We start from the raw sequence: 25,256 nt of genomic DNA on the forward strand, positions 1-25,256 counted from the left end.
GGCAAAATGTGCTAATTTTAGAATCAAGAACCCAAGTTCAAGTCTGCTTTTTAGCTATGAGAACTTGGGCACACAGTTTAATTTTTCTAGGCTTCCATTCCCTCATCTGGAAAATAAGAGGATTAATTAGATGGTTTTCTAAGATCTTTTCCAGGTCTAAATCTAAGATACAATGATAGTTTAAGGAGCAGTTGTGACCAAATAAATTACCGAGTAGTTAATAGTGTAATGAGCCTTTCTGAATTTTGCCACATTGGGTTCTCTAAGATGCTTACTTCCATCGATGGGCCTGTATCTGGAGTTCTATATTGGTAGAAGTTAAACCAGAACCTTTGAAAGAACAAGGTCACCCCCATCCTACAGGAAACCTTTCCTAACCTTCTTCATTTAATGTATTCCCTCTATTATTTCCTTGTTTATCCCATATGCTGCTTATTTGAAACTTCTTTGCTGTGATCTCCACCATTAGATCATGAATCACTTAAGGGCAGAACTATCTTTTGTCTCTTTTTGTATTGTTAGGGCTAAAAGCATCTAGCTCATAGTTTATTGATTGACTGATTGATAGAAAAAAAAAAAAGGTACTAAAAGAAGACTTTAGGGGATATATTTCAAGGTCATTAGTAGTTAAATGGACTTGTGAAAGCCCATACACATATATAAGGCTGTTCCTACAAAGTAAATATCCATTTCTAAGTAAAGGTAATGGGATACAATCTATTTCAAAAGTCAGGGCCAGTCATAGTTGGACCTATCTACCCAAGGCACAGTAGAAAAATACAGAAAAACTGTATTTACAATAACCACAAAGTTTGGCCATGATAATGAATCTCCCTCCCTTCTTAGTAGAGGTGAGACACAATATATTTACTGTCAAAATTGGTTAATGTGTTGATTAGTTTTTCTAAATAGCTTTTTGTTCCTCTCTGTCTCCTTTTAATTCTTTGTTACAAAAGATGGCTCACTGGATTGGGAAAGCGAGGAAGAATATATTCAAAAACAAAAATAAAATTTATAAATCCATTAACAATTTAAAAACTTAATGTAGTCAAGTTACATGCACAAATAAACATGGTTCCAAGGAAGGTGAAGTCGACAGTTGCTGAGTTTATTATAGTGGGGAAATGAATGTTTTATGGGGAACTATCAGAGAGAGAAAGAGACAGAGAGAGAGAGAGAGAGAGAGAGAGAGAGAGAGAGAGAGAGAGAGAGAGAGAGAGAGAGAGAGACAGAGAGAGAGAGAGAGACAGAGAGAGAGAGAGAGAGAGAGAGAGAGAGAGAGAGAGAGAGAGAGAGAGAAGATGGAAGAGAGACAAAATGAAAACACTAAATGAGAGGCAGGGTAATCATGTAAAGGAAGCAACTCTCTTGGGAAGACATCATGCATTTAAAACTAGAAATGACTTAGGAGTCTACTGAGTCCAGTAGATGAGGAAAATGAGAATGGTGACTTGTTCAGTGTCACACAGTTAATGAGGTAAATCATGAGGCAGGATTTGAACTTAGGGTTATTGATTCCAAATGTAGAACTCCCCCTGATTTGCCACCTCACTGCATGTCATATAATCTAACACCTTCATTTTACAGATGAGTGAATTGAGGCCTAGGAAGGTTAAGTAGTAAGTAGCAGGATCTGGATCAAACCTAGGTCCTCCAATACTTGTACCCCTTTGCATTTTTTTTCATTTTCCATTGCACCCCAATACTCACAGAGGAGCAATTTGATGAAACATGCACAACTCTGCAAGCATAGTTGTAGGCACAGGGCTTACAAGGACATGTTTGTTCTGGAGAAGTTTTTTATAAAGGAAAAAATAGGTTCTAATACTTAGGCCATATTTCTTTTGATTTCTGATAGCTTCCCTAAACAGGTGGTTGGAGAAAATCAATCAAGAAGGGGTATTTATTGATTATTTAAAATGTGCCCAACAATAAGAATCCTTTCAGGGCTATTCTACCCTTGTAATTTCCTAGATAGTCTAAATAATGGATATTAGACAAGAGGCAATGGATCTTTCCTCTTATTTTGAAATTTTAAGAGTAAATTCTTTTTTTTTACCAAAGGAACATTCTACAAGTCAAATAAATAACGTTTGAATCTTTGCTGTTTTTCTTTCCCAGGAATAGGGGGGATGAAATAAGAGTGGGAGCGGTGGGTCGGGGGAGAGATGAAACTTATAGAGCAACCAGTTTGTATCACCTCCCCAAGATGTAGTATTTATCATGGAAAAAAAAAGGAATTTTATTTCCAAACTCATTTAGCTGCTTGTCACCATGACATTTTGTAGGCCACAAAATTTAAAACAATAGAGAAATGTTTTCTTCCGCTAAGAAGTTTTTTGTTTATATGCAAGTTCCTATTTTTCGACCAGACCAAATTAAAAAACCAAATAAATCAACTATTTGACTAGAAAGGTGACTCAGATGGGCTGAGTGGATGACCTTGGTCAACTAATTAGGTTTCTCATCTGAAAAACGAAGATTGGGTGATTTTCAAGATTCCTAACAGCTGGAAACATTGGTCAAGAAAATCAATACATTTTCTTGCATATTTGTTCTCCATGATTATTCTTTTAAACAGACTCAAGAGAAGCCTTCCTAGCCAAAGACTAAACTTTTCAATTTCTGACACATTTGTCGTATGTCATCTAACAGAGGGCAAAGTATTTAATTTAGTCTTCCAGAACTAAATAGGTAAACTTCTAAGTCAATGTCCCATCAAGCTGATGTGGGCTCCAGGCATTAAGAGGCTGGCAGGGAAGGAAGGGCTGTCACCCTAATTAGTAGCTTCCATTACAGCCTCCTTACCATCACAAAGGCTATTAAATCACTGAAAACAGATGTCTGAATTACATTAGGGTCTTGCCCGTGCCTGGGAAAGCTGAGAAGTTTGGGAATTATCATACTCCTGATATTTCCAGACATAACCAGCCATCCTCTGTCTCCAAGAAACCCTCAAATCTCTGTATATAGCTTGTTGCTGGTTTTGTTGTTTAGTAGTTTTCAGGTTTTTTTGGCCATTTCTTTCTCCAGGTCATTTTATAGAAGAGGAAACCGAAAGCAATAGGGTAAAATGATTTCTTCAGGTCATATACCTGGAGATTAAACTCCTGTCTTCCTAACTCCAGTCCCAGCCTTCTAGCCACTCTGGCACCTAGATTGCCTACAGCAGTAATAAAGTCCTGAATGGTGTTTTAGACAGAGAAACTCAAGATTTGATCCCTGAGGCAGATAGGGAGAAGGCTCTGATAGAGATCACTTTAGCTCCATGGTTCCACCCTCTGGGGAGATCATCCAGTCTGAAATCCAAATTATGTCCAACCTCTGGAACCCATCCTCTGTAGAGGTCTCCAGCAGTCTCATCTTGCCATGTCCTGTCAGAAATCCAAGTCCCTGAGGTTAAAATTTCCCTATAAAATCTATTTATGGGCCATCCCTGGGCTGCTGCCCTCCTTTAGGTCAGCCCACTGGCTCTTTGGGGATCTTTCTCCTTCCCCATGAATCTCCCCTAACTCCACTGTGCTTCTCAGCCCCACTTCTCCTCCTTATAGCTAACTAATTTTAGGGTGATAAGTCCCTTTCAAGAAAACCCCTTTTTTATGCTCTTAGACACTTTCATATTTGCCACTCCCTGTGTCTATTGTATTCCTTCATTTTGTCTGTCCCCCTAAATAAATCTACCCTTTGCCAGAGAATGGCCATTGTGAATTCTTCACATGACTGAACCCCAACTTTTGGTGTCTGCATCCTTAAACCACATCAGCAGGGTGGGTCAAATAAGGGTAAGCTTTTAAGGCTTTTACTTTTCAGAGAGAGTAGTAGAGTGGAATGGATGAGGACCTGGATTCAAATTCTGACTCTGCCTTCCCTTACTGTGTATAACTTTGAGCAAATAAAGATTTGAACTCATAGCCTTGATCTCAGTTTCCTTATCTATTTAAAAGAAAAAGAGGGGGAAAGAGGGGTGGATTGGGGTCCTCTGAGGTCAAGCACACTTATTGGTACACAATAGACATTTAATCAGTGTTTATTGACTGACTGGCCTTGCAGCTCTAGATCAATCCTTAGGTAATCTGTGAATTCCTTTCCAAATGGACACTATTATCTCTGAGCTTATAATCATGTTTCTCCTTTTCAGTTTGTACCTTTCCCCGGGAGCAGAAGTTGGCCAAACTTTCAAAGTCTGGCGATTCCCGTGGCATTTGGTGAAAAGTCTTCCTTTGTTTGACTTCTACATGGAATTGCTCCGGCACAAAGTCTTGAGACTAGTTTCTGTCTCTCACACACAATACACATACACAAGAACTTCAGCTCTTAAGGGCAGAAAATATTTTCTTTTGTCTTTTTATCCCTTAGTGACATAGTAAACACTTGCTGACTATTGCCGATGGACAGATTATTTGCTCTCTAAGGAGGAAGAAGAAGAGAATAATGACAATTCCTATTTACCAAGGTCTACCAAGGGGTTAGCTTCTAAAAACTGATATTAGAGTGAGTCTTTAAAAAAAAGAACACAGCTAAGATGGAAAAATAACGCATTAGGACTCGCTTCTGGGATGGGCTTTACAAAGTTAGAACTGCAAGAAAGTGTTTTACTCCTAAATCTAGAATCCCTGGAAAGCACATTTACTAACAACAGCCTGACGAGACCAGGTCGGACAGGGGTGGTACAGACCTCATTCACTGAGCAAGTCAGAGAGGGCAGAGGGAGGGGGAAGGGCGGTAGCTCTGTCACTGACAGCAGAAGGTCTTTAATATGGACTATGGGGCAGGTGAGCCCCCAAAGCTAGTCAGCCACCCACCTCTGCCTTGGAGGAGGCAGGAGCGCCAGGGGGATGGCAGCCTCTGAGAACAGCAGCAGCTTCCTATGTGCAGACCCCCGTTAGCGCTACCCTCAGCTGGAAGGCACTAATTACCACTGAAATCCCCGACCCTCCCTCACTACTGTGTTACAGGGACGGAGCGGTGGGAAACAGCCGCAGACTCCCCTTCCCCTGGCGGCGGGGCACTGACCTGCTTTGCCCATTCCCCCTTTCCTCCAGGGTCCTTCAGCCTGGCACCCAACTCTGAGATGAGGCCTGCTTAGCACCAGTGAAGTTCCCCACATTCAGACTGACAACGTTCTGAGCGGAGATGAGGGAGTCAAAGTTAAAGTCCAGCCCATCGGCGTCCATGAGTTCGCTGCGGATGATGGACTCCATGTCGCACTCCAAGCTGCCGTTAAAAATGTCCAGGTCCAGGTCGCTGGGGAACTTTTCGTGGCCCATGACCGGGAGGCTCACGCTAGTGGAGTACAAGGAGGACCCTGAGAGGGAGTCGGAGAGGGTTTGCATAGACTGGCTGGCGGGCGACTGCTGCTGGTGCTTGGCTGACCCCAGGCTGCTGGTCTCGCTCAGGCCCAGGCCGCTGACGGCGCTGGACAAGGCACGGCTGCCCCCGAGAGGATTCTGGGATTGGTGCTGCTGGTGGAGGAGGTTCGGGCCGACCAGGCTTCCCTGGCCGGACGGGGCGGCGAAGGACATCATCGGGTCGCTGCGCAGCATGACGCTCCGCCGCGAGCTCTGGGCGGACACGGCGCTGCTGGCCTGCGACATCAGCGGGTCCGACTGCGTCATCATGACGTCGCTGTGGCTCAGCGAGTCCGACGTCAGCAGGTCCTGCAGCGACTGGTTGCCGTAGTGCGACATGGACGAGAAGGTGGCGGGCTTGTTCTCCTGAATGGTCTGCATGGGGGACTGGCGCAGGGAGTTGAGAGAAGAGGGGCCGAACACGGCGTTGTTCAGGCCGCTGGAGGGGGAGCCCAGCCCTGAGCCCTTGGCGGTGTACGGGAAGCTGGAGCTCCTCTGCATGAGTCCCGAGGACGGCGACGGCTGCGAGGCCGGGAGCGCTATGTTGTCCAGCAGGTCGTCCATGAGGTTGTCCGTCAGCCCGTCGTTTAGGTTCATGGTGCCCGCCATGTCCGTCAGCCGCGGAAGCTCCACGGTGCATGGCTTGCTGACCGAAGGGGACATGCTTGACGAGCTGCTGTACAGCATGGGGGAGAGTGGCGGGTCGTCATCCTGGACGTCGTCCAGCTCGGCGGTCGCCAGGATCGGCGACAGGCGCCCGCTGATGGTGCTGGCGTTGGAGTTGGTGCGCGAGCGGAAGTCCGTCCAAGCGTCCAGCTCGTCACTGCTCCGGGACGTGGGGCTGCCGGGCCACTTGGTGGCCTGCGAGGGACTGTCTTCCGTGGCCTCCTGGGAGGCCTGCAGAGAAGCCTTTTTCTTAGCCGCTCGCCCCCTGCTCTTGGTGTACTTGTTGCTGTTGTCCATGGAGACAGCCCTTCGCCGGGGCGCCTTTCCGCTTTTGCCCCCATCTGGATTGATCATCCACCAGGAACTTTTCCCGGTCCCTTCATTTTGAACCCTTTTGAATCGACTGTGTAGGGACAAGTTGTGACGGATGGAGTTCTGTAAAAAGGAGAAAAAAATCCACAAATTTTAGAAAAAAATTTGTTCTACCCGCCTCCCCTCCCCAAAGCCCCCCAATCTATTTAAAGTCTAATTGTTTTTAAGCATATTGGAACAAAATAAACGTTAGTGAGATAATTTTTCCCTTTCTGTGCTTTGTTTTCTAATGTAAATATGCATCCTTTATTTCTAGCTCTTAGGATTGGGAAGACAGCCCTGCTAGCCTGTGATTCCATGCCCTATATTCTCTCCTATCAAAGACAGGCCCCATCTCCACCTGTGACATTACCCCCAACATGTAAGAGGGAAGGAAAGATTTGCTCCAGGACTAAAAGGTGGGAGGTAGAAGGATGAATTTTGCCCCCACCCCCCAGCCTATTCCATCTTCCTCCTATTCATCACTATACCACAAAAATTACAAATCATAGCATCTGCCATGAAATAATCCACTCCATCTGGTAGATAAGTACACCTGACAAGAATGACCTAGATTCGAGATCCAGCTCCCTCACTGACTAACCTCCCGTGACCATGGGCAAGTCATTTAATCAGCCTGAAATCCAGTTTCTCCATCTTCATTATAGCCATTATAATACCTGCCCCATCCCTCCCTGGCAGTGATGATGTAAGGATAATGCAGGATAATGTATGTAAAGGTCTTTTGCCTCTTCAGAAGTAAAGCTCAAAATGAATTCAAGGGGTTATCATTTTTGCTATTATTGAGCTCATTGAATGGATCCAGCATGGACAGGGCCTAATTTGCAAAAAATGCTTCACAGGTAGCCTATGAGAGAAAGAGGGAGAGAAAGGCTGGCATTTTCCTCATCAGGTCTTCGAGGCCAGCTAAATTAATCCAACTTAAAGATGAAATAGCTCTCTTGGCGCTCTATATTAAAAGAACAAATTTAAAAGTTATCCGAGTTTTAGAAAATTGGCAATCACCAACTGTATTTATGTAGATGATACAAATCCATGTGTTCCACCAGAATGTCTTTAAAAAACAGAGAGTCAACAGGATTTTACTATAAGCAAACAACTCCAAACATTTAAAGCATGTGCTCCCATGGAAGACAGGACTGCAGTGCTGAGGGGGCAACACAACTAACAGTCACAGAGCTAGTACTTTTGGCATTTATACAACTGCCATAAAGAAGTGTTTGAGATAAGAATATAGGCGACACTTGTGATGGATGGCTGAACAATGAAACTAAGTTTCTTTGGGAGATTATATTCTACTGCCTTTTATTTTTGCAGTTCTTAAAAGAATATTTCTTTGCTAATGGTTTGAGAAATTATATTTCTTTAAAATGTAAAAACAAAACAAAACAAAAAAACCCTAGCCAACCAACCAACAAACAAAAAACCCCAAAAACCAAAAACAAATAAACCAAAAATCATTCCTATCAAAGAAATGAGGAACAATCAAAAACCTAGGAGACAAAGTTCAAAAACAGTCTTGTTTATAATTAAAATCAAAATACTTGAATCTTATCAAGAGACAATATGGGCTAAGAATATTTTCTAGGTCCAACAGACCAAAGTAGGCATTAGGTCACTAACCAAACATAAGCCACCTTTTTCACAACATTAAAACACTGTAGAAATTTTCAGTATCATCCATCTCTTTCACATTTAATGGGACTGGAGCTACCATTTGATGTATAAGACAAGAGTTCAAAATGACACCTACAAACCAACAAGATACTCTTTTGGGAAATCAAATGTCAGCCCATAGGAAATAGTCAGGTTTGTTTTCCTTTAAGGCTCTCTGAAGTCTTTAATATGGGCATTTTTTCATCCATGCAACTCATCCTTCTTATCCTAAGAGACATTCAGCCATGTTCTCCAACAGACCCTTCACTGAGGAAGTACTGGATGTCTTTTTTCCATTTTATGAGCACTAAATGCAATACTAAAAGGACTCCCCTCCACTTTTTTTTTTCTTTTTCTTTCTTTCTTTCTTTCTTTCTTTTTTTTTTTTTTTGCAAGGGAGAGGAGGGAATGTAGTAGGGAAGGAAAGAATGTACTTTCCAGTTTTGTTAAATCCAACTATGAAACAGGGGAGGGTGCTGCAAATATTTTGCTGAACTTCAAGATTTCCCTTGAATTTCCCAATGTTAATAAGGTTTTATATTACATGCACTTGTTTATGAGAGGCAGCTGTAAGGAGGAAGGGTTTAAGACCTGCCCTTGGCACCCTGCCTATGGGCAATTAGGTGGTACAACATATAGAGAGCCATTTCTGGAGTCAGGCTGACTCACCTTACCGAGTTAAAATCTGACTTCAGACACTAGCTGTGTGACTCTAGGCAAGTTTCTTAATCCTATTTGCCTCAATTTTCTCATCTGTAAAATGATCTGGAGGAGAAAATGGCAAACCAGTCCAGTATTTTGGTACTGAAATACAACTGGAACAATTTTGGCACATAATGTGCACTTCTGGGCAAGTAAGTCCATTTTGGTGTCCCATGAAATTCTCCAAAACTGTAAACTATAGAGTGTCCAGGAAGTTTTCTCGCTGGAAATTCCCTACGTTAATAAAAACAACAACAATAACACCACCACAAAACACACAAGCCTATCCTCTCACTGGCATATATAAGTGAATATACTTATCAATAGAACAATCCTTTTGGTTTGCATCCGGAGATATAATAAAAGAAGTACTTTTTCATCTAAGTCACTATCCAGAGGGGGTATGGTACATTGTAAGAACATTTCTGTCTAGAAATGAAGCCTTTTCATTTGCTTCTTAATAGCTTACTTCCTGGACATAAGTTTTCAAGAATAACTAGAAGTAAATCATGCTTTATGCCATCTAATTTCATTTTTTACAAAATGAATAATGAGTTGATATTATTGAGTGCTGAAGGAGAAATTAGTTGTTCTTTAAAAAAAAAAAATCAGGGGCAGAGCTAAGAAGGCAGCAATTCACTTAAGCTCTCCCCCAAACCCCTTAAATAATGTTATAAGACAATTCCTGGAGCAGCACAATCCACAAAAGGATTCCAGAACCAGAATCAGCAAACCAGTTATTTCCAGAGCTCTCAGCCCACAGACAAGGGACTGATCAGAAGGAGATTACAAGGGTTTCTTTTCTATCACTGGGGCAGGACAGATTGCATCCCTGGGCGAGGAGGAGCACTTGCACACCAGAACTTGCAGCCACTGTGGAGAAAGGAATCTTTCCATAGTAACAGGGCAGAAAAGAGTGCTTGTGGTCCCTCATAGACCACAGACCAGGCCAGGAGAATAGTAAACACACTTTTCTTTTCATCACACTTTGGAGGAATTGAAAACGTACAGGTTCCCAGAAGTATCTCTGAAAACAACTGCACAATAATTCTGAAGCTTGGAACACAGTGCCACCCAACCTGAAAACACAGGCCTACTTTAATAAAGAGTTAAAAATGAAGAAATAAGCTAGGAAAATGAACAAACAACAGAAAAAAAAAATCCTGCCTGGAAAAAGCTATTACAGCAACAAGGAAGAAGATCAAAACACATAAAAGGAGATAAAACTCCAAGATAAATATAAATTCGTTTTAGGCCATGGAAGAGCTCAAAAAGGATTTTGAAAATCAAGTAAGAGAGGCAGAGGAAAAAACTGGAAAGAGAAATGAGAGTGATGCAAGATAATCATGAATAACAGGTCAACAGAAGAAAATAACATTTTAAAAAATAGAGTATGTCAAATAGTAAAAGAAGTACAAAAATCCAATGAGAAGAAGCATATCTAGAAAAGCAGAATTGGCCAAATGAGAAAAAGTTATTATAAAATTTCACTGGTAATACATAAAAATTCACTGAAAAATTCACTACAATTAAAAAAGTAGAATTGGTCAAATGGAAAAGTAAAAAGCTCACTGAAGAAATTCAAATTGAGCAAATAACTTTATGAGAAAAAAAAACAATAAAACAAAACCAAAAGAATGAAAAAATGTGAAATACCTGGATAGAATAACAACTGACTTGGAAAATAGATACAGGAGAAAGAATTTAAAAATTAAAGCAAGTTCTCTGATAAAGGCCTCATGTAAAGAACAGAGTCAAATTTGTAAAAGAGCCATTCCCCAACCGATAAATTATCAAAATATATGAACAGTTTTCAGGTGAAGTATTCAAAGCCATCATAGTTATATTGAAAAAATGCTTTATTTCACTATTGATTGAAAAATGCAAATTAAAACAACTGTGAAGCACTAATTGATTAATAGGACAGAAAAGAAAAAAAAAACTGGTGGAGGGGATGTGGAGAAAATGAGACATTAATGCACTGTTGGTAGAATTGTAAAATAATACAACCATTCTGTAGAGCAATTTGGAGCTATGCCCAAAGGGCTATAAAACATGCATACCCTTTGATCTAACAGTGTTTCTACTGGGTCTGCATCCCAAAAGACATAAAAGCAAAAAAGAAAAGGGCCTATATGTACAAAAATATTTATAGCGCTCTTTATTGGTGGCAAAGAATTGCAAATTTTGGAGATACCCATCAATTGGGGAATGGCTGAACAAATTGTGCTATCTGATTGTGATGGAATAAGAAACAATGAACAGGATACTCTCAGAAAAACTTGGAAAGACTTTATGAACTGATACAAAGTGAAATGAAAAGTAACAGCAGTATTGTCAGAGATCAGCTGTGCTATTCTGAACACTACAATGACCCCTTCTAAAACACTTGTGATAAAAAAATGCTATCCCATCCCCAAAGAAAGAACTGGTGGTAACTGAATACAGATTGAAGCATACTTTTTAAACTTTATTTTGCTTAAGATTTTTTTTAGTCTGTTTTCTTTCACAACATGACTAATATGGAAATGTTTTGCATGACTACACATGTATAACCTAGATCTAATTGTTTGCCTTCTCAATGGGGCATGGGGAGGGAGGAAGGGAGAAAATTTAGAATTCAAAGTTTAAAAAATAAAATGTTAAAAACTGTTTTTACATATACCTGAGAGGAAATAAAATATAACATAATTTTTTAAAAAAAGAGAGATTGTCTTTTACAAGACATACTTTGAATAGATAAGTATCTGGTTTTTAACCTTCCTTCTACTATGTCACATGAATGTTCTAAGATAGTCTTACCCTACAACAGTGACAATTATAATCATTTAAAGAGAGAGTTCATGATTGATTGTACTTAGCAATCTTGATTTTTTCCTTGGATTCTGAAATAAAATCTAATTTATTAAATAGGTGACTTATTTCCAGGTCCTAAGTCTGCAAGACTCATTTTGGAGGTTATTAGTGACAGAATACATTCCCTCAGGCATCTCATTAAATTACCTAATAAGACACAGACAGGTTTTTCCAGTAACATTAGTAAAACACAGACACACATAGACAAACATACTCTACCTCTATCCCATCCCTACACACCCACATATGAATAGCTTTCCAGATAACACAGACCTTCCATTGACACAGCTCACGGTCTTCATGATGGGATATTTGTAAAACATCTACAGCTGGATTCCTGATTGGTTTAAAATCGACCTCATCTTCTACTATTATTTTTTAAAATGCAGCTGTGATGTGTGCTGGCATTCTTTGTGCAGTTCTCATGCTCTTGTTCCCCGAGTTTAAATCCTGTTTCAGAAATTTACTAGCTGTGGGACTTAGGCAAGCCACTTAATTAACCTCTCTCTCTGTATCAATTTGCTCATCTGTAAAATGGGGAAAATAAGAATAGCAGAATTCCATAATTCTGCTATTAAAGTGCTCTGTAAATATTAGTCATTGTTACTATTGTTATTATAAAGCTTAGAATCCATAGAACCTCAGATCTGGAAGAGACTTCAGATGATATCTAGTTGGACCTGTAGCTGACCAACAATACCCTCTATAAAATTCTCTCAATCAATATTGAAAAATTATGCATTAAAAAAAGAAAAAGAGGGGGCAGCTAGGTGGCGCAGTGGATAGAGCACCAGCCTTGAATTCAGGAGAACCTGAGTTCAAATCTGGTCTCAGACACTTAACACTTCCTAGCTGTGTGACCCTGGGCAAGTCACTTAACCCCAGCCTCAGGGGAAAAAAGAAAAAAAGAAAAATTATTCAAGTATATGTTTTGAAAATAAAAAGCTTTAATTGAAATAAAAAATAAATAAAATGGTCAATATGGTCCCAAAATGGTCATCCATTTTGGTTCTGAAAAACCTCAGTGAAAAGAAACCCACCATCATTCATGGATTCTTAATTGTCTTTTGAAGGCACTGTTACCAATTTCTCTACTCCCTCCTTAATTTTTTTCTTTTCTAAGCTAAATATCCCCAGTTCTTTTTTTCTGATCATTCTGTATCTTCCTCACAACCTTGGTTATTTTATCTTGGAAACACTCCAACTTGTCTTCATTCTTTGCAAAATGTGGTACACAGAATGGAGTGCTTTATTGCACACATGTTCTCACCTGGGTAGAGAAAAATGGAATTAATGACTTCCTTCTGAACACTCTCTTTTAAGATGCTACTGGATTTTTTTTTTTTTGGTCAACTTCAGGTCTACCAGTCCCATCTCCCCCTATCTAGCTAAATATCACATACCTTCTACCAATGAAATTGACTGTTTAAACCCAAGGTAAAACTTTAAAGTTATTTGCATTGAATTTCATCTTGGAAGATGATAAATATAAAGTAAAACAACTCTTAAGTTTTCACACCTAGCAAAATGGCTAAGATGACAAAAAGATAGGAATAATTAATATTAGTGGGCTTATGGAAAAGTATTCTAGTGTTCTATTGGGGATACTTTGAATTGGTCCTATTATATTCTCTGATTCTTCTTTTTTTTTTCTTCCCCTGAGGCTGGGGTTAAGTGACTTGCCCAGGGTCACACAGCCAGGAAATGTTAAGTGTCTGAGACCAGATTTGAACTCGGGTCCTCCTGAATTCAGGGCTGGTGCTCTATCCACTGTGCCACCTAGCTCAGACACTTAATACTTCCTAGCTGTGTGACCCTGGGCAAGTCACTTAACCCCAATTGACTCAGCAAAAAAAGAAAGAAAGAAAAGAAAGAAAGAAAGAAAGAAAGAAAGAAAGAAAGAAAGAAAGAAAGAAAGAAAGAAAGAAAGAAAGAAAGAAAGAAAGAAAGAAAGAAAGAAACAAAGAAAGAAAGGAAAGAAAAGAAAGAAAAGAAAGAAAAGAAAGAAAGAAAGAAAGAAAGAAAGAAAGAAAGAAAGAAAGAAAGAAAGAAAGAAAGAAAGAAAGAAAGAAAGAAAGAAAGAAAGAAAGAAAGAAAAGAAAGAAAAGAAAGAAAGAAAGAAAGAAAGAAAGAAAGAATCTTTTTAAAAATCCCTATCCTTTGACCTAGATATTCCACTTACAAATATATACCCCAGGGAGATCAGTAACATGTCCCCTAACATGTGCCAAAATACTTACAACAGCAAAGATTGGAAACAAAGATGCCTCTTTCCATTGGGAAATGGCTAAACAAGTTTTGAGACATGAGCATAGTAGAATAATACTATGCTTTAAGAAATATGGATAATGATGAATACAGAGAAGCACAGAAAGATTTATATGAACTGATGCAAAGTAAAGAAGGTAGAACCAAGAACATTTTCAATAACAAAACTGGAAAGAACAGCAGCCACAAAGTGATCAAAAATAAATACTGTAAAAATAAAATGACCCAGCTTGGTCCCAAAGAGAAAATACTTTCTTTCACTTCACATCAGACTTTTACAGCATGTTAATTTTGGTGAATATTTTTCTTTTTAAGTAAATTTTAGTATAAAAAATAACTGCTGGAGGGGTGGAGGGAACATGGGGGGGGGGGAAGGAATAAGCATTTATTAAGTATCTATTATGCAAATTAGAAATATAGGTGATATAACTTAGACTGTTTAGTTAACGCCTTTCTGGATCCTACTTCTGTTTTCCCTGTGTGATACTTTGTAGCTTTGCATTATCTTCAAATTTGATAAGCATTATCTTTATGATACTACATCTATGATAACGGATAAAGCTTTTGAATAACACAGAGTCAAGCACGGATCTCTGAAGCATCCCATCAGAGCTAAAATGACATCAAATCATTTGCAACTCTTCTTTGGATCTAATTCCCTTTCTATTATCATCTAATCCGTACAGTTCCATTTAGTCTACAAGGAGAGCATGAGAGACCTTGTCAAAGGCTTTGCTGAAACCTAATCATACAGTCTTTAGCATTCCTCTGACCTATCAGGCTAATTACCCTGTCAAAAAGGTAATGAAGTTAGACTGGCATGACTTGCTTTGGATGAAATCATGTTGGTTTTTCCAGATCACTGCTTTCCTTTCTAAATGTTCACCACTGATCTCTTTAATAATGTATTCTAGAATTTTGTTAGGAATAGAAGTCAAGATAAATGTAAAGATTATATTTTTCTTCTTTCAAAAATTGGGACATTTGCCCTTTTCTAATCACTCAACAAACATTTATTCTATACCTATTATATGTCAGGTCATTTTCTTTGTGATACATACATATATACACACACATATATAACACTAAACCGAAAAAAAAAATAGTTCTTGCCCTCAATAAGCTTACATTTTATTGGAGGGGAAACAATATACACACATGTTTACGTGTGTGTATACACAAACACCTATTTGTTGTTCAGTTGTTTTTCAGTCAGACATGACTCTTTATGTCTCCATATTAGAGTCTTACATGTCTGACTTTTTATGTCTCCATACTGGAGAGATACTGGAAAGGTTGCCATTTCCATTTCCAACTCATTTTACAAATAAGGAAACCAAAGCAATTGGGTTAAGTGACTTGCCCAGGATCACATCGCTAATAAGTATCTGAGGCTGCATTTGACCTCAGGAAAATGAGTGTTTCTGACTTCAGACTTAGCATTTAGCTGTGTTTTCTCTGTCTCTCCATGTATGTGTATGTTTACGTGCATGTTTATATAGTCATATATGCAAAAAAAATACAAGATAATTTTTTTTAGGGTGAGGAATTATAAATTGGAAGAAAGGTCTTATGTAGAAGGGGCTGCTTGAGCCTAAACTTGAGGGAAACCAATCTTTCATTTCATCTAATCCCTTCCCCCCCTTTTACGAATGAGAAAACTTTAGCTTAGAGAGATGAAATGATTCATTAAGTTCACATAAGATACACATGGCAGATCCAGGACTGATGTTTCATTTATGGTCTTTGCATTCCCATTAACTAGTCCAGGACCTGTGCTGGCTAGTAGAAGTCTTTTGATTCAAAACACAGAACTCCTTCCAGGATATTATTTTCTTTCTTTCTTTTTTAATTAAAGCTATTTTCATTTTCAAAATATATGCATGGATAATTTTTCAACACTGACCCTTGTAAAACCTTGTGTTCCAAATTTTCCCCTCCTTCCTTCCATCCCCTCCCCTAGATGGGAAGTAATTCAATATATGCTAAACATGTTAAAATATATGTTAAATCCAATATACGTATAAATACTTATATAATAACAGGATATTATTTTTTGTCTGTTGCCTAAGGACTAGCCTGGCTAAATCTGGAGAAGCTTACCCTGGAACATTAGGTAGCAGGTTCTGATAAGTAACCCAATAGAAAGAAACCTTCTAGGAAAGGCACAGGATCACAAATGTACTATCTTTACATATTTGGGGAAAGACCATCTAATTCCCCTGCCCCAAAATGGTAGTCCTGAATTCAAATTTTACCTTAGACATTTAGACTCACTAGCTGTGTGGGCTAGCCACTTAACCTTTTTCTGTCTCTATTTCCTCATCAATAAAATGGGAATAACTAGCACTCCATATCTCACAGTTGTCATGAGTACCAAATGAGATCTCATCTATAATAATCATGCTATATAAATGCTGACTATGTGATTCAACTGAGTAATACTATGTCCAAAGATATGTATTCTTGCGACCTTTTTTGATGCTTTAGTTTTAATATTATTTTTGAATGAACTCAATTGGAAGCAAATTCTACAGCAGCCCAGAACTCACTAGGATTAATTAGTAAAAGAAGTGGTAAATCTATGTCCTGGCCGATTCCACTTGAGAGCAATAATAGCATAAGCTCACCTAGCACTGTGCTCTGTCAAGAGGGCAGTGGAATTAAGGAATTAACAGTTCCAATTCACAGAGTCTACATTATGTAAACCACAAGCAAGAGTTTCCCTAGCTCAGCACTTCTAGAAGGAATTAGCATAAAAATGACCTTACTTAACAGAATCTGATCATTATTTTCTATGACATACTGAAAATAATTTTCTACCTACAACATAGGTTATTGATTCTGTGTTCCAAATCAATCCATAAGTAAAGGCAGATGGTCTAGAAATATCTAAAGTGACAGAGAAAGGGCATCGGATTTATTTTCAAAGAAATTAGGTTTAAATCTTGGTTCTAACCACCTGTGCAAACCACTGAACCTCCTTTCCCAGACTATTCTTCAACAGTCATTTGGAGAGTGGGGGTGGGAAATATTGAACCTGACAACTATGAATCTATGATCCAAAGAAACTTAGCCCTTGATGAAAAGATAATGACTCACATTATTAGGTTGCAAAGTACTTTATATGAATTATTTCATTGCATCCTCACAACAAACCTGTGAGAGTAAGTGTTATTATTATCTACATTTTATAGATAGGTAGAGAAAAAAAAAATGAGCTGACAAGAGGCTAATTGACTTATCCAGGACTGCACAGCCAGTAAATGCTTAAAGTAGAATTTCAACTCTCTTCCTATTAATTAAAAAAAATAAATAAAAATCTAGCATTCTAACCACTGTGCAACCCAGCCACCTCAGATAGATGGCAGAGAAATCATAAAATTGGTAATCCACATTATATATTAAAACTGAAGATTCTGTCTCTCCCCATCTATGTCTATCTATCTACACACAGACACACAGATACACACATTATTTATTACTAAAGTCCTTTGCTGAATACATTAAACTGGAGTTGAAGAAATTTAAGTTGAAAAAACGTCAAACTTTTAATGAGTGCTTTATTGGCACTGGTACCGGCCAGGGGCAACTGGATGATTGCTCCATTCTTCTTCATCTTATAAATTCAAGAATTCCTGAACTCCTCCTCTCCATGTCTGTTTCAGCCTCTTCCAAACTGTGTTTACCTTGTGAAGCCTGTCCATTAACCCAGACACCAGCTGCAAGGGCTTCCAATGCAAAACAGAGACTTTTTTGTCTAGAAGCAACATGTGGTATCAATTTATCATTCTCAGCCACAGCAACAAGGAATCCACTCACTTTAAAAATAAAAAGGGAGTTGTGTAATTTAACTCTTAAGAGCTCCCCCATTTCCAATTTTTTTAAAGGGGGCAGGGTGTAACAGAGAGGGAAGATCAGCAAAATGAGTTGCAGCTGGCAATTCCTGAGCCCCCTTACACGTTTGTCTGTTTGCAGATCATCACATTCAGTACAAGTGACTCTGGTGTGACTTTGGCACTCAAGGCTACATCTCCAGAAGCCAGCCTGCAAACACAGCCTCTCCTCCTCCTTCACCCCTCCCCCATTTGTGCACGTGATCATCTGCAAGCTCCAGTATTTCAACTATCTTTCTGCTGGACTTGTGGTCACTGATAATGCAAAATGAGACTGCAAAGTGTCTTAATTCTATATTTGCATCTGCTGAAGAGGAGAAGATAAAGAGTCACATGGGTATTAGGGTGTGTACCCAGTTCAGAAAAATGAGAAGTTACACCTTCTGCAGGGGAAGCCCAGAGGGAGAAAAAAAATTCTTTAAAGTCCCTAAAAAGAGACTTGGGAAGATGATTCCCTCCTTGCATACTCCTACTTTGCAGGACTAGAGGGACTTTGGGTGTGGAGCATTTCACAAAATGCTAGGCTTTTTTTAATCAGGAAAAATTGTTGTTTGAACTAGCACGATGCCTATAGAATATTGGTATTAAATGTTTATAGATTAAATGATGAAGAAATAAGAGATAGATGAATGTAGTAGACAGAGAACTGACCTGTTTGAAATTTAATCCCATTACCCATACTGGCTGTGTGACCCTGGACAATTCACTTTCTCATGCCTCAAAGAATTAGAAACTGAATATCCCTCAGTGGCTAATCAAGTTGTGGAGTTACTGCACTTTAAGAATGAAGAGCAGGATGATTTCAGAAACACCTGGGCAGACTTACATGAATCTATGCAAAGTGAGTGAGGAGAACCACAAGAATGATGCATATAGTCACAGCAACATTTTAATAATGATCAATGTGAACTGATTTAGTGATTCTCAGCCATAGAATAATCCTAGGTAATTCTGAAGGACTTTTATGAAAAATACTATCCACACTCAGAGACAGAAGTGATGGAATCCAATGGGATCAAAAATTATTTTTAAAACTTTATTTCTCTCTCTTTTTTTTTTTGACTGTGTTCTCTTTTGCAACATGGCTAATATGTTTTGCATGACTGCACATATATAATCTATAACAAAGTGCTTGTTTTCTTGAGGAGTAGAGGGGATTTGGAATTCAAAAATTATTAAAAATTAAAGTTAAAATTGTTTTTTTTTACATGTAATTGGCAAAGATAAAATAAAAACTTTTTTTTTTTTAAGCAAACAAAAAACCCCCACAACAATCCCAAATTCACATTTCTAGGTAGCCTTTTAAGACTGTAAATTGCAAAGGAGCTGATCTGTATTCCTCAAGGCAGTTTCATCATCTGGGAATTTTTTATACCAATGAATCACAAATCTAGCCCCTTATCCTACTATAAGAGATGGCTCCTCTTGAGAATGCATCTGACAGTCTGTAACCTCAAACCTTAGGAAGGAATTTGTCATCAAGTCTCTCTTCAACTCAACCCTAATACTCTGATATGGGAGAGGAAATGTAGGTGATATAAAAACAAAAACTATCAATAAAAACCTCAGAAATGGATGACAGGTCTAATCCAATCTCCAGAGCCAGGTTTTCATTTTATGTAGGGAGACATAAAAGAACCTCTGCCTTAATAAACTTTTTTTTTTTTTTCTTCTTTTGGACAAGGCATTTGGGGTTAAGTGACTTAAAGTGTTAAAAGCCTGAGGCTGCATTTGAACTCAAGTCCTCCTGACTTCAGGGCTGGTGTGCCATCTAGCTGCCCCCTTAATAAACTTCTAAGACTGAGAATGTTATTCTAATAGGGCAAACATTGGTCAGTACTGGGCAGCTTGCTGTACTTGACAGTCTGGAAGAATCCAGATGGAACTGTGCCTTTTGACACTCTAGCTAGCTGTGTGATTGCAAATTATTTAATACCTTGAGTTTCTTATGTAAAGTGGAGCTAATAATACCTGTAGCACTTACCTTAATAAGTTAACACATGTAGAGTGCTTTGCAAAGCTTAAAGAACTATATAAATGTTTCATAAACATTTATATACACACATGCTTATTATTATTATTATGGTAGTGATGGTGGTCCTTAAGGTTCTTATAATTAAGATTATAAGGATAGGCACTCATTAGTAAGGAAAAAAATCCACTGTATACATACAAAAATGAAAAGAGAATTAAGGTAATTATCCATATAATTAAGACAAATTGACTTTTACTAGAAAAACACAGTTGAAGCAAAAGTATTTCTGGCATTTATAAGTTACAACAAAATAAAAGACAGTCTTTATCCTCAAAGAGTTTACATTCTCCTGAGGATGGAGGAAAGAGGGAGAAGAGAGCCAACAGGTACAAATAAATACAAAATTTTGTTACTTAATCCCTTTAGTAATTTGTATGCAGACAGCCCATAAATGGCCAGTGAAATTTACAAAAATAATAATAATAATAATAATCCCACAATGCAGTTCTTAATAGCACATGGAAAGAAGTGAGGGTGAAGGATAGAGTGAAAAGGAACATGATGATGACCAATTAATTTCTAGGACTTGAAGGTACAAGATAGGAGACATTCTTCCCTGTAATTATTTCCATTCAAAGCCTATGTCCTCCAACAAAAATAGATTAAAAAAAGAAAAAAAGATTGGAAGAAAATTGAGAGAATGATTCCAAGTCCCCAGATATCTAAGAACAATTTAACTTGTAGTATACCACCTGGATGATGAGATAAAAGAATCCCACTGTGACGTGTGGATACCTTCAGTATTGGGAAAGGAATTGGTTCCTTTCTCACTGTCTAGTTTTTGCAAAATATTATCATCACTTAACACCACAATAACCCCTGCCTTCCCAGTGCCCATCTGAAAAGAGAAGCAGGAAGGTTATAATCATTTTCAAACATTTCTCATTTCTGGGTTTGGACTGTGCTGCTCCATTTTTAATACTTTTATTTATAAGATATTTTAAGATCTGTAAAGCACTTAACCTATCCTATTCACTTTGAACCCCAAAACAATCTTGTGAATTAGCTATTCTTATTATTCTCATTTTACAGATGAGGAAACTAAGGCTGAAAGTTTAAGTGTGACTTCAGGGGTTACAGAGTCTTGGGGCAGGATTTGAACGTGGGGATTTCCATAAGCGTGAGTTCAGCTCCATACAAACGAACTATCTCATTTGATTTTAACACTGAGAATTTTACAGATTAGGGCCTTGGAGAACATCTAGTTCAACTTTGTGCTTGTAAAGATGAGGCTTATACATCTTTATATGTAAAGATATATACAAGATCACACAATTAGTTTAGTCCTACAACAACAACAACAAAACCCAAAACAACCAAAAATTTTAAAACCACCAAAAAAAAAAATCCCAGACCAACAACTATAGTTTGCTTAGAGACAAAGTTCCAGAATCCCAACACTCCATGTTCATAATGCCTTATAGGCTTCGGCTTGAAATAATTTAGAAACGTGGTTCAAAAAGATCCCATTTTGAAGTAAGAAAGAAAAGACCTTAAGCATTTATAAAGTACCTACTAGGTGCTGAGCGCTGTGCTACCCGATTTTTCCTCACAGCATTCCTGGGAAGCAGGTGCTATTTATTATTATCCCCATTTTACAGCTGAGGAAACTGAGGTTAACCACGGGTTAAGGGATTTTCCCAGGATCACAAAGCTAGTAAGTAAATGAGACTAGATTGTACAATCAGGTCTTCCTGAGTTCAGGCCCAATTTTCTATCCACTGTTCCACCTATTAGGTAAGTAGGTTGAAACTTGCACCGGTGAATGTATAGATGCCTGATATAATGGAAAAACAAATTCATATGACTTAAATAAAAACTCAAATGAATCCAGCCTTTGTGTAAAGGGGTTGTGAAATCAAAGGCGATCTGCTGAGAGCAGAGTTGCCAGACGAGTCCCATTCCGAATCTTGTCTAAAACATTAAAAGTTTAAACCCTTAAAGTGTTTGGGGGAGGGGAAGAGGAGAGGGATGATGTGCTGAAAATAAATACTGTCAGGGACTTGGCTGAATGCATCACATTTCCAGTTAGAAGCAAGATTTCCAGTTAATTTGTAGACAACAAGCCCCTGCCCACGAAGATATTTAATAACTAACATTTGTTTCAAGTTTTCATTGAATGGGCAAGTGACAGGTCCAGCTCACTCATAAGGGGAAATGAATAAATACATATGGAAATAAATTTGGGACCTGAATAATATAAGAGGACTCATGGAACAATAAATGAGGGAGGAAGGGAGAGAGGGAGAGAGAGAGAACAGAGGGAGGGAGGCAGAGTGTGTGTAGGGTGGAGCTGTCACCTAAGTCCACAAAGGAAAGTTTCCCTCCTCTTCCCCCTCCCCCTCTCCAAATGGAAAGGAAGAACTGGAGTGGGTAAGAAAGACCTCTTAAATAGCATGAAAACAGATGGCTATCACTGTACCGAGTCACTTTTGCCGGGGTGTTCTCTCTGTGTGTGTTTTTAAATTCAGTCTTTTTTTTTTTTTTTTTTTTTTTGCAACCTCTTTCCCCAGCTGTTTCTGTTCTTGGAGGGCAAGAGAGAACATTCCATTCCTCAAAGCCAAACCTGAACTTCCGTCATACGAGGAACATTCAAACTCTGCTTTGGCAACACTCTGCCCACACCCACTCCCCCAACTCTCACCAAACTCCCCTTTTCTACTCTCCAAAGACTTTTATCCTTGTCCCTATCCCTTGTTTTTTCTGTTGTTCAGTCAATTCCAGCTGTGACTGATTCTTCCCGATCCCATTTGGGGTTTTCTTGGCAGAGATACTGGAGTGGTTTGCCATTTCCTTCCTCAGCTCATTTTACAGATAAGGAAACTGAGGCAAGCCCGGTAAAGTGATTTCCTAGGATCACACATCTTGACTCCAGGCCCAGGGCTCTATCTGCTGTGCTAATTAGCTTCCCTTCCTAACCCTTACTCAATCCGATTACCTTTTACTGAACAACTGGACAACCTCTCCTTGATTAACAGCAATAATGGAGCACTAGTAATAATGCTGGCTCTGGATTCTGAGGACCCGATTTTCACTCTTAGGCAGGGTTCAAAATCCCAGATTTTGGATCAGCCACTGAATGATCTTGGATAAGGTCATTGGCTTCTTTGTTTATAGAATAAGGCTTAGCCTAGATGGTCACAGAGGTCCCTTTCCATCTTTATTTTTATGCTCTTTTGAAGATATAATCTAGGTATGTCATACACTTTCATTACAGATAGAATTCCCAGTTTGATAAAGCAAAAGTTGGATATCTCATTGTGAAATTTCATGGGGTTGAGAGAAAAAGTGATTAGAATCAGTTAACTAACCCAGGATTTTAACTTTCTCATTAATGGGATTAAAGAAAAAAATTTCTTTGAAGATTTATCTATTTTATTTTTTTCAATTACATATGAAAACATCTTTTAATACTAAAAAATGTTTGCACTCTCCAAATCTCCTCCCTCCCACCAAGAAAGATAAGCAATTTGATATAGTTTATACACATGCAGTCATACAAAATATTTCTATATTAGCCATGTTGCAAAAGGAAACTTAGATCAAAAACAAAGAAAAATGCAAAAAATTAAAAAAAAATGCTCTGATCTGCATTTAGACTTCATCAGTTCTTCTTCTGGAGGTGGATAACATTTTTTTTCTTATTAAAGTAGAAGGCACTACTATTTTCCCAATCACCCTTAAGTTCTCGTGCTCTTTCAACCTTGATATTTAATCTGTTGCAAAGGCCTATTGATTTTTGCCTTCATAACAGCCCTCCCCATAAATCCCCATTCTCTCCTCTAATATTGTCACCATACTGATACGGGCCCTAAACCACTTCATTCCTAAACTACAGTAGCCCTGTGGTTGGTCTTCCTGCTTCATATGCTTGTCCCCTCTCCAGTCCAAATCTACTCAGCTGTCAAACTGATGTCCTTAAAGAATACTTCAAAAATAAATAAATAAATAAAATAAAAACCAATAGGGAGATCAGTGAGGAAATTTCCCCCTACCAATACAGACCGGATTTTAAAGAGTTTTCTAGAGGTACTGAAAAATTAATTAACTTGCCTATTTTAAAATATATCCAGCTAGTTTGTGTCAGAAGCCAAACTTGAATCCAGGCCTTCTTGATTCTGATAAATATTATTCTATCATGCCTTTCTTATTTCTAATAACGTTTAGGAATAAACAGTCAGTCAATTCTTGGATTAGCCACAGTAATGAAAAGGCAGAAGAAAAGTGGATAATACAGACAATACTTCAAACCCTGCCCACTTCAAGTTTTTTTGTTTTTAAAATATTTATTTTAGAGTTTTGGAACAGTCAATCTAATCCCCAACTCCACCCTACTGCTGAAAACTGGGTCCTGGGCATGACCCATAGACAAATAATCCAGCTGGAGAGTCATGAGTGTGAGTATTGTCCATAAATGTTCAAATATAAAAATTTCCATTTACCTGAACCCAACTTCTATAATTGCATGCAAAGATAGGAAGCCATTAGTGGGTGCAATTTCTGAGCTTGGTAAGCCTGGGTGGTCTCCTTGGGTGGCGATGGTGAGTAGGATGCTAATTCTGAAAAGAAGTCTTCCCTGTATATTTGACAATAATGGCAATATCGAACTACTTTAGCTCAAGATTTTTGCAAAGGAAAGATCAATGAAGGCTCTTCATCAGCCAAAACAGAACTGAATATTATAAAATCTAGAGTTAGGGAAGGAGGCTGGGTACTTAGGCCATTTCAGAGTTGGATGGATTTACAGACTGAGAGGTGGACAGTGCAGCATGATGTAGTGGAAAGAATGTTGGATGTAAGGGTCTTTAGGGGACTAAGGTTAAGATTCCAAGTCAGACAGAAGTTTTTGAGATCATTTAGCATAACCCTTTTATTTTGTAGATGAGGACCAGAAAGTTTATATCATGCCCCAAGATATAACCATAATAAAAGGCAGAGGCAAGACTTGAACTCAGGTTCTAAATTCTAAATCTGGTGAATTTTCCACTGTACTTACCCTCCAAGGCAGTTAAACCTTCTGAAACTCAAGTTTCCTCATCAATAAAATGGGGAAAAAAAAAAAAAAATATATATATATATATATATATATATATATATATATATATATATTACTTCTCTATAGCACTACCACAAGGATCAGATGAGATAATTTCAAGTTCTTTACAAAATGTTTTGAATGTGAGCTAAGGGAAGGTAGGTGGATAGAGCCTGAACTTGGAGTCAGAAAACTCTGAGTTTCAAATCTCATCACAGACACTTACTAAAACTGTAACCCTGGGGAAAATCACTTAATCCTTTTTGCCTCAGTTTCCTCATCTGTAAAATGAGCTGGAGAAGGAAATGGCAAATCCCTTCAATATCTCTGCCAAGAAAACCCCAAATGGGGTCACAAAGAGTTAGACATGACTGAAAGTGAATAATGTGAAGTAGTATTTTAGTCTCTTTCTTATTCCCTTT

At 38.4% G+C, this 25,256-nt stretch overlaps 1 protein-coding gene across 1 annotated transcript in view; it reads right to left on the minus strand.

Annotated features, from left to right (window-relative positions):
* Positions 1–25,256, minus strand: part of FOXO3 (forkhead box O3) — a 163,520-nt gene that overhangs the window by 22,384 nt on the left and 115,880 nt on the right. The window contains exon 2 of the mRNA XM_074310144.1: positions 5,014–6,449. Coding sequence (XP_074166245.1) covers positions 5,049–6,449 — 1,401 coding nt within the window. The 3' untranslated portion in view covers positions 5,014–5,048. The remainder of the gene's footprint in view (positions 1–5,013; positions 6,450–25,256) is intronic.

Source organism: Sminthopsis crassicaudata, chromosome 4 (genome assembly GCF_048593235.1).
Source record: "Sminthopsis crassicaudata isolate SCR6 chromosome 4, ASM4859323v1, whole genome shotgun sequence".
Taxonomy (NCBI): Eukaryota; Metazoa; Chordata; class Mammalia; order Dasyuromorphia; family Dasyuridae; genus Sminthopsis; species Sminthopsis crassicaudata.